Genomic DNA, 15,667 nt, shown 5'->3' on the forward strand with positions numbered 1-15,667 from the left:
GAGTTGTGCTTTTAAGTCGGAATGTGAAAACAACATGGACACTATCGTTACTACAAATATGTGTTGGATTTGCATTACTAGAGCTTTCCGACTTGAGTTCATGTGCATTTTCTCAGTCGGGAAATTATTTTTCACGCGCGGTGCCAGTGATGATGCTTCTTACGTCCGTTTCGTAGAACCAGAGGACAAATATTTCAATCGATCCCTCAGGCATGGCACCGAAATGAGGCACCGAAATCTGCGTTCAGATTCGGTTCTAGTACATACCGGTTACATAGGTACCGGTGCCATATTGGTACCGGGTTTCGGTACCCAACCCTAGTTATGACTGCCCTATTCCACTGGAAGGTGACTAATGGCTATAGAGTGGCTCTAATCTCTCGGCAGAGGCACACCCAGAGCTTTGCTGATGTTCCTGTCTTTACAGCATTTCTCACTGTTTCCTCTTCCTCTGGCTGCCTATTAGACAGACCGCACTGCCAGCATGTGGCCAAATTAAATTAGAACATCAATGCAGCAGACTAATGGGCCAGCAAGCCAGCCCTGGGGTTCACTGTTTTTATCGAAGCTCCACACTGAATGTTTCGAGTTGTGTTATCATGGATATGTCACGTTGGAACCTGCTACCTAGACCAGCACATGAAGAGGCTTCTAAGAGACTGAACAGTCAGCGCTTTGTCTGGCCAGCTGAAGACTTGGCAGAACACAAGGAGTCTCGTTTTGCTGTTTTCCCTCATCATAGCTGCGAGTAAATCCATGTCTATCTGTTGCATCTCAGAGGAGCTACAGAGGTAACTAATTAAAGGCAACTCTAAATGGATTTCTGAAGCAGCGTGCTTGGAAATGTTCCAAGCATATCCCATCAGCATCTATGGTCTCCCATTAACTCAGAATGATAGGTTCCTCTCAGGGCACTTGAAGTCGACATGACATCCAATTTTGACCCGTCTTAATACATGTTCACTGTTTGCATGATTCATCAGTAACATTTTTCCAAAGGAAAAAGTTGTGTCTTCATAATGTTTCAACAGAAATGAAGTAACATGCTCATCATCTACACAACCATTTTCAACCTCAAAGAGTTTCCGTCATGCTGTGTTCCAGACCAGCTCATTTGAGTCCAAGTCCAACCTCCAAGACTAGGATGAGTCCAAGTCAAGACATAGACCTGAAGAGGGTCTGAATGATTCAGACAGTGTTAACATGTTTTCCTTCGGGGTGAATGAAGCCTGGTTTTGAATCAGTGTCATGAAAACCTCTACATGAGTCAGTACAGACCACAAAACGTATCTGCAGCATTGTAGTACTCTCGAGTCTGAGTCCAAATGCTTCTAAGTTCATGATAACACCAAGACCGTGAAAATATGGTCTTGCTCTCAAGACCCGAGTCCAATATCGAGGACTACAAAACTTCTACCATCTCCCTCTTTTCACCAAAAATGCGCTTGATTGATCTATTCCAACATTGCAATTTGCATATCCATCTTTGAGTATGTTCAAGTAGGATGTTAGTAGGAGAATTCCAAGTTCTGAGTTGTCTAGAATGTAACAATACTTGTTTATTCCTTGTTATGCTGTGGAATATCCTCTAATGAGCTTAGAGCTCTGTTTTGTGCTGCATCTCTGTTCATTTGCACTCTGTTCAGTGCAGGTTTATAGTTTATGGGACTGCATAAATCATGCCGTCCAAGGAGGTTCTGGACACTTGGCTGTTGCATGTGAAATGTAAATACTTAGCCTCGCACATTGAGTTAGCAAGATTAACTGCAATTCTTTCTGTCTGTCTCCATCTCTCCTGACTGACTCTCATTTTGTGTGCTCTTGGCAGATGAGTTTCATACAAACAGGAAATGGAGCTCTAGATATCGGATTGTATGGAAGACCTGCCTCCCCTGTGTTTCTTGACAATCAAGTATGGCCAAAATGTGTCGTTTTGGAATAAAAGGTTATGTAGGGGCCAGTGGTTCCATCAATCGTGTGATTTTTTTTGTTCATTGGATTGCATTGGGGTGCTGTTTAGACCGTCCCCATAAACTGATGTTGACTACAGTGATTTGATTCTGGAATGAAAACCTCCCATGCAATTTCCACACAAATTTCCAGAGATATTGAGAGTATTGAGCATAGTTTTTAGTTGAAGACTCTCTCTCTCTCTCTGTCTGTATCTCTCTCAATAATGTCAGTCGACTGAAAAGAACCACTACGAAGCTTGACACAAGGTTTTCATTAAACTATTTTGATATTGTCCCGATATTAACACTTTCACTTTCAGTAGTCAATACTAATAACAGTGAAATCTGATTATTTCCCATACAAATTTCAATGCCAAAACTGAAATCCCCCTACCTGATTTGATGAAGGGCAGGCACCTTATTCCTCTCAGGACACTTGAAGTCAAAATGACCCCAAAAACAACTTTCTTAATGCATGTTCCTTGTCTTATTTTGCATGACGAATCACTTATTTATTACAAAGCAACAGGAGCTACCACAAATTTCAATGCCAAAACTGAAATCCCTCTGACAGGCCTACTGGATATGTTAAAGGCCATTGATTAGTGGCCGCTAATTAGCTAAATAACAATAGTACTGTTGTGAGTGATTTGACTCTCAATGGTTCTGCTAAGACTTTTGGTATGTAGCTACTTCTGTCTGTCAGTCTCTTTTGTCCTCCGTCGATTCCTCAACCTCACTCATGTTATTTACTTTATTGTGTCTAATCTGGACATGTTAACCTTGTGCACTTGAATTATTTTCACACAGGAGCGACGAGAGATTATATTTGTCTCAGCGGATTACACTAGTCTTAGCTGTTCAATGTTGGAAAGCTCAAATCCTTTAGATTCAGAGAGTCCACATGGAGTCCATGTTCAGGAGACCTGATCTGTTTGGTTTTCCACTAAGTTGTAGTTCATTTTGCACTTATGTTGTATGGCTAAAGGCTTCACTTGTATGTACAGCATGTAGATGTTTCTTTAACTTTGTCACATGAGGTTGATTTGAACTTTTTACTTTTGTAATATGCAACCATCTACTTTTATATACTCTTAGACTTTTTCAATCATTTTCTGCAAAGTAAAGGCTCAGTTTTGAAAAGGCTGGCTTCTCATTCATATTACTTACAGCAAGCATTCATCTGGCTTGCTGCAGAGATAGCAGCCCTCAGATGCTCGCGGTCACCCTGTCTGAGAGAAGCCAAAGCCAGATGGAGCATAACACAGCCATAAATCTGTGAAAGGAGCGCCTGTCCTCACCCTTCAGCTGTGAATGTTGTTAGTGAGCAGCAATCCAAACTAACCGAACTGCGTCCTTGCTTTTAATCACCAAGTGTTTCTGTTCAGTGCTGCATATGCGACAAAGAGCCATGCCACATGTTCTGTTGCATGCGTGGTTTGTTTTCTCCTGTGTTGTATTGGTTATGTGCTACAAATGATGGTTCACAAATGATTTAGCCTGCTGTGGGTCTCAAATTGTGACAGTAAAGAATAATAAAAAAAAAAAACTTGGCAAGCAACCCAAACATCAGGGTGTGGTCCGTTTCTCATTTCAGAAATAATCGTGTGGTTTTGTGCTATTATTAAACACTGGCATGGAAGTCTTACTGACATAACCACACAAAGTGGTTGTGTTTGTGTATATGTGTGTGTGTGTGTTGCTCAGGGTGTGTGCTACAGGCCACTGTTACTCAGCCCTCGCCTAAAGATATGCGCAACGCATCTGTCTGTTTGTGCATAGCTGGCTTTTCCGGAAGCCATGCCACCCCTGGGGTCGCTTCGTTAAACTGCTGAAACGCCTTTTTTTTTTTCCTGTCAAATGCTGAAGCGAAACTGTCTGTCTGACCTCTATCAATGCATCTCTCGTCTTGTCTGCGTATTCTCCACAGTGCAACTGGAAAATTCACTTTCACATTTATAAGCTGTATTTGTACATTTCAAATACACTTCACATTGAAAAATATTGAACAGATAGCATTTTATTTTACTGTCCTGTTCTTCGTGTATGTGAGAGTAACAAACATAATAACTACTTAATTATATTTCCAATTGTTTGATTTCACAAATGATTGAGAATGATGATTAAGATGTTTAACAAAAAATTTATTAATTTTGTCTTGTTTTTTACACCACATTACTTTTTTAATGTATTTGTGTTTGTACCACGTGACCGTTTTATTATTATTTTTTTTTACTTGAAAGTAGTATAAAAGTTTTGTACATTTCTAAGAAATTAGTGCCTAGTTTTCTGTCAAACAAAAAGAATATATGTAATTTTCTCTTCTGTAGAACCTAATACCGACTACGTCCGGTACACAATTGCTGTCTGTTTGAATGCTCATATGCATATATGCTTGTGTGTTCTGTGAATAGTACATGCAGTAATAGCATGGCTGTGTGTATGTCTGGTCAAATGTTCTTCTTGGTCTGAATGCTCAGTTATTAATGTCAACACACTCTTATTCAGAGGTGCTTTAAATATGTTCTGTCATTTACTGAAAACCATTTAAACCTAGCGCAACCGTTTCTATTTCAACTATCTTTACATGTATGCGACTTCTGTCTTTTTTTTCTCTCTGAGCATGCTTGTGTCTGTGAGAGAGACAACACTCTCACTCAAATGGTGTTGAAAAAAACACTTTTTTTTAATGCAAAGTAACCAACACACTACTTTTCATACAAATAAATAATTGAAAGTAATTATTGTTCCGTTTAATGATTATTTTTGGAGAAGCTGCTTATTTTAATTACAGATTTGCTTCTCAATCAAACTATGGCATAATTAAATTTACAATAACTAAACCTAAAAATACCTAAATCTATATCTAAAAAGTATGCAGTTACTTGCCAAATTGTTTTGTCTTTTATTTGATTTACATTATCTTTGTCCTGTTGATTGGAAAATAAAGTTTAAAAGTTGAATTTATTTACTACTATTTATTTGACAAATACTTGGACTATCTTCCGTTGTTTAATGTGTTTATTTATATCAATATTAACCTTTTTTGTGGAAAAAAAAAGTTCTGTAGCATTTTTAATAACAGGTTTCCCCGTGATTTTCAATACAAGATATCAAAATCATGTAAATATGGATATTAGTATTGACTGCTAAAAACAATGTTATAGGGACAAACTTAGTGGAGATTGTTTAGGTCACACAAATCACACCCTTTTGAACTCAGGCATACAGAGAGAAGCAAGTTTGATGAGAACCATTTCCCACTTTTACAGTGATGTTTAAAGGGGTCCTATTATGCTTTTTCACTTTTTCAACTCTAGTTAGTCTGTAATGTTGCTATTTGAGGATAAAAAACACCTGCAAAGTTACAAATCTTAAAGTCCAATTCAAAAGGAGATACTTTATTTAACAGAAATCACTTTTCAAAAACTACAACGAATGACTCGTTTGGATTTGTGATATCACTAGGGATGGGTATCGAGTTCGATACTTTTTAGGCACCGACCGAATTGCCTCGATACCATCGAGTATTGAAAAACATCTTGTCGTTCGGTACCAAATTTCGATATTTAAGGGGTTAATCTCATCAACGTCCGTGGGCCAATAAGCCTGCAGCACTAGGTGTGCTCGACTAGAAGCGGTGCGGCGCAGATCAATATGTGTCTGACATCCGCGAGAGCGATTCGAAAGCGTACGGAGCAGTCTGCTCTCTATAGCTCGTGGTACTGTAATACACCGATCGGTCTGCACAGTCAGTCCGCGTCAAGTCGAACACACCTACTAGTTTACACAGGTTACACCAGATTCGGGTGGGAAGCGTGCAGTCTGTGATCGCGTGCCATTGCAGATGCTCGCGAAAGCATGCAATCGCTTTCTTATGTGCGCTGTTTTTACGATTTCACTTTCGCTTTCAAAATCGATCGCGTTCAAATCACCACCACCTTCGGTTGGTCATTTTGCATATTAATCAGTGTCAGTGGTTATTGGCCTGAATAAGCTGCAATGTGGACCAGACTTCATGCCAACTCTCTAAAGTCTGGCTTCAAAAGATTATAGAACAGATACAGTCTTGCCAAACTCAGATGACCTACTGTGATTTGTAATTAGTTAGATACATACATACATACATACATACATACATACATACATGCATGCATGCATGCATACACACACACACACACACAGAGTATATACTCTAGTCCATGCACACAAAATTCTCAAGTGGATGCATGAGTCCTGCAGGCTTACCCTGCTTTAGTCTTAGCCTAACAGGGTTCACCATTAATGCAATAAAGGTGTACACTTTAAAAAAAAAATAGACTGTAAATGCTACAGCAAAAACCTGTTTTTGGTTAAGTGTAAGTTATCTAACCATAAATTGTAAATGGTCACATTTATATGTAATTTGTAATTTTTAGATGTAATTTTATTGTAAAATGTTATAACATTTTGGGTTTTGAGGAGTGAAAAATATGAATGATTGTGTAATTTGTGGTGGAAAAACAGTAAAAGGACATTCCCAGAAGTCCCTAAATGATACATCACAGATTATTATATTTTATTTAAATAGAGTTCTTTTTTTTTAATCAGTAATGTACATTGGGGTGTTTTTCATTACATTTTTGCATTATTATTATTATTGTAGTTTTTATTGTATTATTGCACTTTTAAGGTAAAAATATTTAATCATTCAAACACACACACATAAATATATATATATATATATATATATATACACACACACACACATGTTATATAACTTCAATTACATTTTAAAGGGATAGTTTACCCAAAAATAAAAATCTGTCATTAATTAAAACAAATATTAAAAAAATAATAATAATTCCAAACCCGTAAGACCTTCGTTCATTTTCGGCACACAAATTAAGATATTTTTTAATTCAATTGGAGAGGTTTCTGATCCTGCATAGACAGCAACAGAACTACCACATTCAAAGCCCAGAAAGGTAGTAAGAACATCGTTAAAATAGTCCATGTGACATCAGTGGTTCAACCGTAATGTCATGAAGCTATGAAAATACTTTTTGTGCGCAAAGAAAATAAAAATAACAACAAAAAGTATTATCGTAGCTTCATAACATTTCGGCAGTTGCATTGCCGTCTATGCGAGGTCAGAAAGCTCTCGTATTTCATCAAAAATATCTTAATTTGTGTTCCGAAGATGAACGAAGGTCTAACGGGTTTCGAATGAAATAACTGTGAATGAGATGGAGTGTACATGTGATCTGTTTTGGCAGCAGGGTTGGCCTTCAACATATGATGTCGAAATACTCCCAGTTTGAAACCAGGCGAGGCATTTTGCTCAACCCTAACCCTTGTCAATCAGGAGAAAGCTCTCAATACTTGCATCTAAAACAATGGCACACGTAATTGTTTTTTTTTTGTTTTTTTTGGAGGGCATTTGATAAAGTTGGGCCACCACACATTGTGCAATATGTAGCGACTCATTTCAGCACATCTATTTTTCAGCTTACAGGAAGGAGATGAAGTCAGTTTGCGCTGCCTTCCCACTTCCCCAACACCAGCTGCACTGCTGATTGTAGAGCTCAGCTCACTCCAAAAAGAGCTGCTGCTTTTTTACTAATAGCGCTTTTCTAAAGTCTACATCAATTTTTCGTCCATTCACATTTACGTCTGAAAAAAAATAATAAAAAATAAATAAATAAATAAATAAATAGGTGAGCTATCCCTTTATTTGATGGTTATAAGTTGTAAGTTTTCCCATAATACCTGACACAATGTCACAACATTTTTTACAGTTAATTCTTAAATTGAACTGGATATTTTTGTATTTTGTATTTTACATTTTATATCAAACATTTTCAGTATATGCTCAGTGCACAAACCTCCTTCTTCCTGATGTTGAATAGGAGCTGGAGCTGCTCTGACTCCTCGTCTTTGAGAAATGAATGGGATCCTCTGTGTGTCTGCGCTACAGACACTGCTGGCCTTTCATCTGCCGCATCTGTTCTCAGTCTCTCGTGTGCCAGAGAGAGTACTGTTCCCTCTGACAGCACTGCATGGAAAGAGAGACTTAAGATCGGGCGAACGGCAGTAAACATTTTAATTGGTGTTGTATGCTGTTATTGGTAAACTTGTTGTCCATGAAGCCTAATTGAGGAATCGGTAAAACTGAGCCTTTATGAGAAGCTGAAACCTTAGTACTACTGAGTGCAAGTTATGCAGAGCTGTTCATATATATACCCAGAGTTCACTGTGTCAGCCTTTTGTGCCTGTGATTTTGGCCTTTGGATAGACTGTAGATAGTCAGAATGAATTGAAAAGCTGATTTTTAAGCCATTCATCAACCTTAAAATGCAATGGCATAATTACATTATGAGTGAATTTTCTCATATTCTTCTGAGAGCTATACATGATCATTTTCCTGTGTGTGTTTTATGATAAAGATGACAGGTGTGTTTTGTAGAGTAGATTATTTAGGACAGAATTTCTCACACTGAGGTTTTGTCAGAGGGTCCATGGAAAATTCCTGAATTGTGAACAAAAATATAGAGACCTATGACATCCGCAGTGTGGAAAACACATACATAATCACAAAATCTGTAGTCAGAAAAATTTAATTTACTGTGTAACACGGAATGTTGTGAAACTTGGATAAAACAAATCTAAAGTAAGGTCAAATTCACTCAAAAGTCAGTCACATGATATGGTCTAGTGTCTGTGATTGTCAAATACACATAGAAACTCAAAGGTCTTCACTACAAAACAAAAAAAGACTTCAGTTTTGAAGATATTGACAAAAATATATTCTTTTTTTTTCTTCTTTTTTATAGTATGTATTTCTTAAAATACTACTACTACTAATTTATTTATTTATTTATTTATTTATTTAAATGCAGTATTTTCTTTAAAAGGAATTAGCTTTTTTATTTGGTTACATTTTAAGATAAATTGTTGTAGTTGTATGAATTTGTTTGATTACCATAATTTTTAAATTAAAATTGAATCCAAAAATTTTTTATGGAAGAGACAGAATTTAGGGAAAAAAAATAAACAGTTTACATAAAGCCCTAAAAATACTGAAAACCACAGCAAGTGATTAGAACCAAATCAGCAACTATGTAAAAAAAACAATTGACAATAAATATACATTTATGAAAGCCACAAATTCTGTTCAGACTTTTAGTGATGCATCAGAAACTTTCTTGTTATTTGTTGGTTTTGGGGTTATGAAATGGGTCCTTGATTTAAAAAAAACAAAAAAAAAAAGTTTGAAAACCTATTTATGTCATACGATGTTGCTAAAAAGAACATTATTTGGTGTATTTGGTGTAATGAAATGTGTCTATGCGGTTTAAGGTTCAAAAAACTTTTGGAAAAAAAATTTCCACATACTGTACATTATTGTTTCTCCTCTATGCCCCGCCTTTCTGAAACGCGTCGAACGCGTCGAATAAAAGTTACGCCTTCTTCTTTGCGTGAACATTTGGGCGGCGTTATGCAAATCTTCCCACATCGTGACGTAGACATGTGGGGGCGTGTTAGAACGAGCCGTTTTAGATAGGCGTGGTTGACTCTTAACTTTTATAAAGAATATCTCTTTGGATTTGAGACTTTAGTCTTTGCAACTTTACAGATCTTCTTTATGCACCAAGAGCTTGTAACACTCCAAAGAGAAAGGAAAAATTGAAATCGCATCATATGACCCCTTTAAATATAAGTTGTACATTGAGAATAGAAAACCTGTATGATACATATTTCTGGCAGATTTTTTATGTATTCTTTTTGGGCTGATATTACAACGTTTTTCAGTAGAAATGTGGCAAGAAATGGTTGCAGAGGCTGAAACTTTCACAGCAGTTTGTATTGAGCCTAAATGATTTTATCACACTGTAGGACTTCCTATTACTGTGGTGTACCTTTAATGTGTAGTAAAAGTAGGCAAATTGAGATGCAGCATATGATTTTTGTTCCCTATTTGTCTGAGAAATAATGGCTTCCTGCTGTTTTATGCACCATTAGGGGTATTTTTCTCTTTTAATGCTGTCTCTTTAAGGGTCAAGTGTTTAACTACTTCACAAGCTCCTTTAAAACACACAGAGTTGTCGAAAAACCCCTTCAGTGTCCGGCATTAAAACTGCACGCCGCTCTCAACATCACCACACTAATTTCACAGTAACAGAATGTTTACGGTCTTATTAAAAACAGTTGTGTCGCTTAATCTTTTTGTGTAAACCGTGATATTTTTTTCAGGATTCTTTTAGGAAGCATTTATATGAAGTAGAAATCTTTTGTGGAATATTAAATGTGACTGACTTTAATGGCACTAATACATTTAGTGTGTTCTTTTTAAATAAAAGTGTTCTTTTAAAAAAAACAAAAAAAAACAAATCTTACTCAGCCCAACCTTTCAATCTTGTTTTTGTCTTTTCTTGCATCTTCATTAGACGGTAGACATCCATAAGGAGAAGGTCGCCCGACGAGAGATTGGCATCCTGACAACGAATAAGAACACATCAAGGACTCATAAGATCATCGCTCCGGCCAACATTGAGCGGCCGGTGAGGTACATCAGGAAGCCCATCAACTACACAGTACTGGATGATGTGGGGCATGGAGTGAAGGTAAATAAGTGGCCATCTTTTCAAACTATATTCACTGCTTCCAAACCTTCAAACAGGACTGTGAACCCTGGAAAGGATGGCTTGTTTCTCTGTATTTTCAAGTGTGACCATATATCTGAGTCAGAGTATATGCCATATTTAGTTTGATTTTAATGTGAACAAGCCTGTGAGTGTACAGTCCGTTCAATATGTCAGACTGTGGTGTAACTGGTGTTGATTGCTTATTGTTTATCGAAATAATACCTATTTCTGTTGGGTGAGTAATTCTTTTCTATACGGCAAAAGTGAACAGAGGGACTACATGGCTCCAAAACTACTTAAAAGTAGTCCAAATGACAGAGAGGGCATAAAATGGAAAAATTATTCTAAATGCATGTTATTGATCTCACTGTGAATGATTCTCATTGTAAAATTAGTCAAAACGTCATTGTCAGTCTTGCGGTCAAAAATATTTTGGTAAAATATCAGACTTCTTTTCTGTGACACTTCTTTAATCATAGGGTGCTTAAACCCCGCCCCTTTATTATAATTGACTGCAAACTCATGTTTAGATCTGTCTCCATCCAATCAGCAACCGATGTTCAGAATTAAGTATCTGCTTTACATTTTTTTCTTTCTCAATATTTTCGCTCAGATGTTTCACATAATATGGAAGAAAAGATTTGTCACTACTTCTGTTTAATCACGACTTTAAGGCAGTGCGCTAGGGCTAGTTTTGTGTCAGGACTTAAAAATCTGAATATTAATGTACTATATTATGTAAAAAAAATGTTAATTTAGCCATATCTTTCCTGGTTGCAAGTGAAGAATTTTTTTCTTTCACCTTGTGTAATTTTATTAATGGTTTTCCAGGATGAGGGCTAATAATCGACCTAATTTGCAAAGCTTTTACCAAATAACATATGAATTTGTGTCAATTTAGCATAGTTTTTTTTTTCTTTTGGGGGGGGGGGGGGGGGGGGCATTTTTTTAGACATTTTTCTAAAATAGATATTTATCTCACCTAAATGTTTGATCATGCACTGTATTTTTGTTTTTACAATCGTGTAATTGTTGCACAATAGCTTACACACAACACAAGCCTGATTTTGTGAGTGTGTTGTGGATTCATTAAGTCATCTGTTAGCTCTGTGTGATCAGTTTTGTCTTTAAAATAGAGTATGAAGGTTAATAGTAATAAACTGAATGGCACAAGATTATGCCCCTCTCTGCTCTAGTTTATAGAGGGAGGCAGTGAAATAAGACTGGAGTTTTAAACAACCTCCATTTAAAAAAATAATAATAACAATCCAGTAATGCAGTTCACATTCCAGCCCTTACAGCGTGTTGACAGCATGCATCGGATGTGCTGAAATGTAAAAACACTTGACCTAGTGACAGCATCACCCTCCCTCTGTGGTTAATCTGGCAGGATTGTGAGTGTCATGGGCGTTCATGAGGGATTACGGCTGAAATTACGCTTGTGACCCAACAGCCAGTCTATTACGTGCATTTATAAGATGAGCCTCACGCATAATCAATATTAATGTACGTGTTGTTTACATTCATTCATACATTACAGCTAACATTACTGCCTCTTATGCTCACCATAGCTGCATTTATTTGATCAAAAATATAGTAAAAATAATTTTAAATAACTCTTTTCTATTGGAATATATTTTAAAATGCTATTTATTCCTGTGATGACAAAGCTGAATTTTCAGCAACCATTACTCCAGTCGTCAGCATCTAATATGCTGATTTGCTGCTTAATATTTGTGTGGAAATTGTGATAGAATTTGTATTTTTCTAGATTAATTCATGAACAAAGTTATTTATAAAGAAATATTTTGTATCATCATAAATTACTTTACTGTCATTTTGATCAATTTAATGCATCTGCTCAATAAAATTAATATCTTTAAAAAAAATCTGACTCCAAAATGTATAAATAAAAAATAAATACATTTAAGACTATTCAACACTTATACTATTTCACTGGATATTTGTTGCTTAAAGGGGTCATTTACACAATTTAACATTTATTAATTTATTCTTAACTTTTATATATTTATTCTTAAATATAACATGTATTCTTGTTCCAGACTTTTATGCATTTCTTCTGCAGAACACAAAATAAGAAAATTATTTAGTTAGTTAGTGAAAAGGTACTGTACTATGGAGCCAGATCAGCCTCAATAATAATACATTTACAGAACAAAATTCATAAATGCACAGCACAATTTACATTTACAAAATCCGATTCGTAAATTCAAAACACAATTCATAAATACACAAGTAAAAGCATAAATATTTCCCCAAATGCTCACACAGATGCATCTTACCTAAATAAATTTAAAATGTGTATACAAATATGTATATATCAAGTTCTTGAATTAATTTCCATCACACATTTATGAATGATGTTACATGTATTTATGGATCGTTGAATCTGCATTTGCAAATCGTCACACGTGCGTGGACTGCTTTGAATTTGTGTGCGGTATTTTTGAGACCTTCCTGACAGGTTAATATTCATACATATCTTTATTTTTGGAGGATGTTCCGTTCAGCAAATTGTGGGGAGCTTTTAATCCACCAATCAAAACGCTGAACACATTTTCATTTACTGAACAGACTCAAGAAGCTTAACGTTGCGCTTGTACTGTGCATTGTTCCATGATCGTGTCCTTGATGTAAAGACATTTTAATGGGTACTCTTTTTTTTTTTTTTGCACCTGATTACAATTTCTACAAAATCACATTATGATTTATATCGTTTGCACAAAATACAGCTTCCCGGTTAGCCTGCTGTCTTATACACCAAAGTTGCACATACCCTGTTTATTCTGAATAATCTGTAATGTTATTAAATAAGTGTTAAATGTCCAGATATTTCAATCAATAACAACAATTATGTAATGTGTTCTGTTGTTGATCCATAAATACATGTAACATAATTCATAAATGTGTGATGGAAATTAATTCAAGAACTTGATATATACATATTTGTGTAAACATTTTAAATTTATTTAGGTAAGGTGCATTTGTGTGAGCATTTGGGGAAATATTTATGCTTTTACTTGTGTATTTATGAATCGTGTTTGAATTTACGAATAAGATTTTGTAAATGTAAATTGTGCTGTGCATTTATGAATTTTGTTTTGTAAATGTATTATTTTTGAGGCTGATTTTGTACCTTTTTTTTCTGAGAGTGTACAGTGCGTACTTTTGTCATGGAATATCCTGGCTGTGTTTTATTACACCTTTTCACTGTTGCTGTCGTTCAGTAAGAGAAGCCATAACCTTGAGTCACCTGACAGGGAATTACAGCATCTTCAGCCAAATTTACTGTGTTTGCAAAAGATTAGATTTATTTTCAATGTCAGTTGACACTTAATCTAGTCAGCTGCCGCAGGAATGCAGAGGAGTTCTCAGATGCTGTTTTCAAAAGGTTTTTTAACTAATTTATTTTACATAATTTCCCTGTTCAGGAAAGAATATTAGGATCATATCAGGAGGGGTGAACGCAGGGAAAACTTTACAGTAGATGGGAAACCGATTGCTCCCTCGTGACATTTTGTAAACTGTATTTATGACAAAGAACTGCACAGATACAGATATTATAACAATCTATCGATCACGAATTTGTGTACAGTTTATGGAGCTAATCGCTATAGCCCCACTAAAAATGGCCTAGCGACGCTCATGCTTCTTACGTCCATTTCAGAGAACCAGGACAAATATTTCAATCGATCGCTCAGACATTTAAGTGGCACCGAAATCTGCGTTCTGATTCGTTCTAGTACATACCGGTTACATAGGGCATATTGGCACCGGGTTTCGGTACCCAACCCTAATATATTATTAACTAAGTAACAATCTATCTATCAATTTATCAGTCTGTCTTTATTAAGTTTCTTTGTTTGTGTTTGTTTATTACTTGGTTATCTGTATTTGCTTTTATAGTCACAGTATAGCCTGCCCTCAAGTGCTTTATAGCTGAAATACTCAATTGTTAACTCTCTGGTTTACACTGTATAGTTTCTGTTTTCTGCCTACTTAAGTTATGAGCATTGTCCCGGTTACTTTTGCCCTCATTACTCATACGGATCAGTGCATTAATAATGCCACACTTTGCATGTGGTGCAGAACAGCCACTGCACACGCAGCCATTGTTATGATAAGAGACCTTTGTCTCTGCAGTTTGTGGACTAAGTTGTCTTCATAGAGTAGATTGTATTTTTCTTGCCATGTATCCTTTATGCAGCAGACAAAGGCAAATGCTTTTGTGTGCACTAAAAGTTTCTGTGGTAAATCCAATGGGACAAATATTTCAAAACTAATTTTAGTTTCCTAATAATCACACTGAATACACAAACGAACTGCAGGTCAGGCCCAAATAGCACAGTCTGAAAAGAGACCTGTGGGACAGAGAGGTGAAATGAATGTCTGCTTCAGAACACTCAGTCAAAGCAAGTGTGAAAACAGCCATATTGTCAGGAAAAGCATTTTAACGTCAGCACCCTCAGCTCTAGTGAAGTGAAATGTAGGTTTAGAGATTTGAAGTGCTTTTGTCCTGCTTCAAGAGCTCTGAACTGAGACATGCCGGTTTTTGACATGCCTCTCTCTCTTTCTCTCCCTCTTTTTGTCTTTCTCTCTTGTTCTATAAATCACTTTCTCTTTTTTCCTCTGCCCACGCTAGTGGCTTAAAGCCAAGGTAAGTGTACTTGTCCCATGACCCCTCCTGCTTTAGTCTATTACTGATCAACTGATTCAGTCTTCCCTTGTGACCCTGATACATATTCATATTCCTGCATTCATCCCTCCCTCATAACCTCATCATGTGCAGTAGTTGTAGATCAATCCCATTGCAAAGTGATCTGTAATAGCTGTATTATTGAAAGATTACACATTTTAACACTAAATCAAGAACATAGGCAACTGAACACACCCAGTTGCCTATGTAATTGAATTTTGGCTTGCCAGACAAATTTAGCTTTAGTCATCAGTTCTGTTGTTTTGTTTGCACTTTATTTTTAGGGTTAATGTCTGGTTTTTGTATACAGTGGGTACGGAAAGTATTCAGACCCCCTTCAATTTTTCACTCTTTGTTATATTGCAGCCATT

The 15,667-nt window shown here is 36.2% G+C and overlaps 1 protein-coding gene across 3 annotated transcripts in view; it reads left to right on the forward strand.

The window, feature by feature from the left end:
- The window catches only part of LOC107675194 (abl interactor 1), a 69,248-nt gene that overhangs the window by 28,232 nt on the left and 25,349 nt on the right, over nucleotides 1-15,667 (forward strand). For 2 of the 3 annotated variants that reach the window (XM_016469460.1, XM_016469476.1), the window contains exons 3-4: nucleotides 10,382-10,558; nucleotides 15,243-15,257. In XM_016469460.1, coding sequence (XP_016324946.1) covers nucleotides 10,382-10,558; nucleotides 15,243-15,257 — 192 coding nt within the window. The remainder of the gene's footprint in view (nucleotides 1-10,381; nucleotides 10,559-15,242; nucleotides 15,258-15,667) is intronic. The other variant, XM_016469469.1, reaches the window with a different exon arrangement.

This window comes from Sinocyclocheilus anshuiensis, unplaced genomic scaffold, assembly GCF_001515605.1.
Source record: "Sinocyclocheilus anshuiensis isolate Anshui unplaced genomic scaffold, SAMN03320099.WGS_v1.1 scaffold1090, whole genome shotgun sequence".
In the NCBI taxonomy this organism is placed as follows: domain Eukaryota; kingdom Metazoa; phylum Chordata; class Actinopteri; order Cypriniformes; family Cyprinidae; genus Sinocyclocheilus; species Sinocyclocheilus anshuiensis.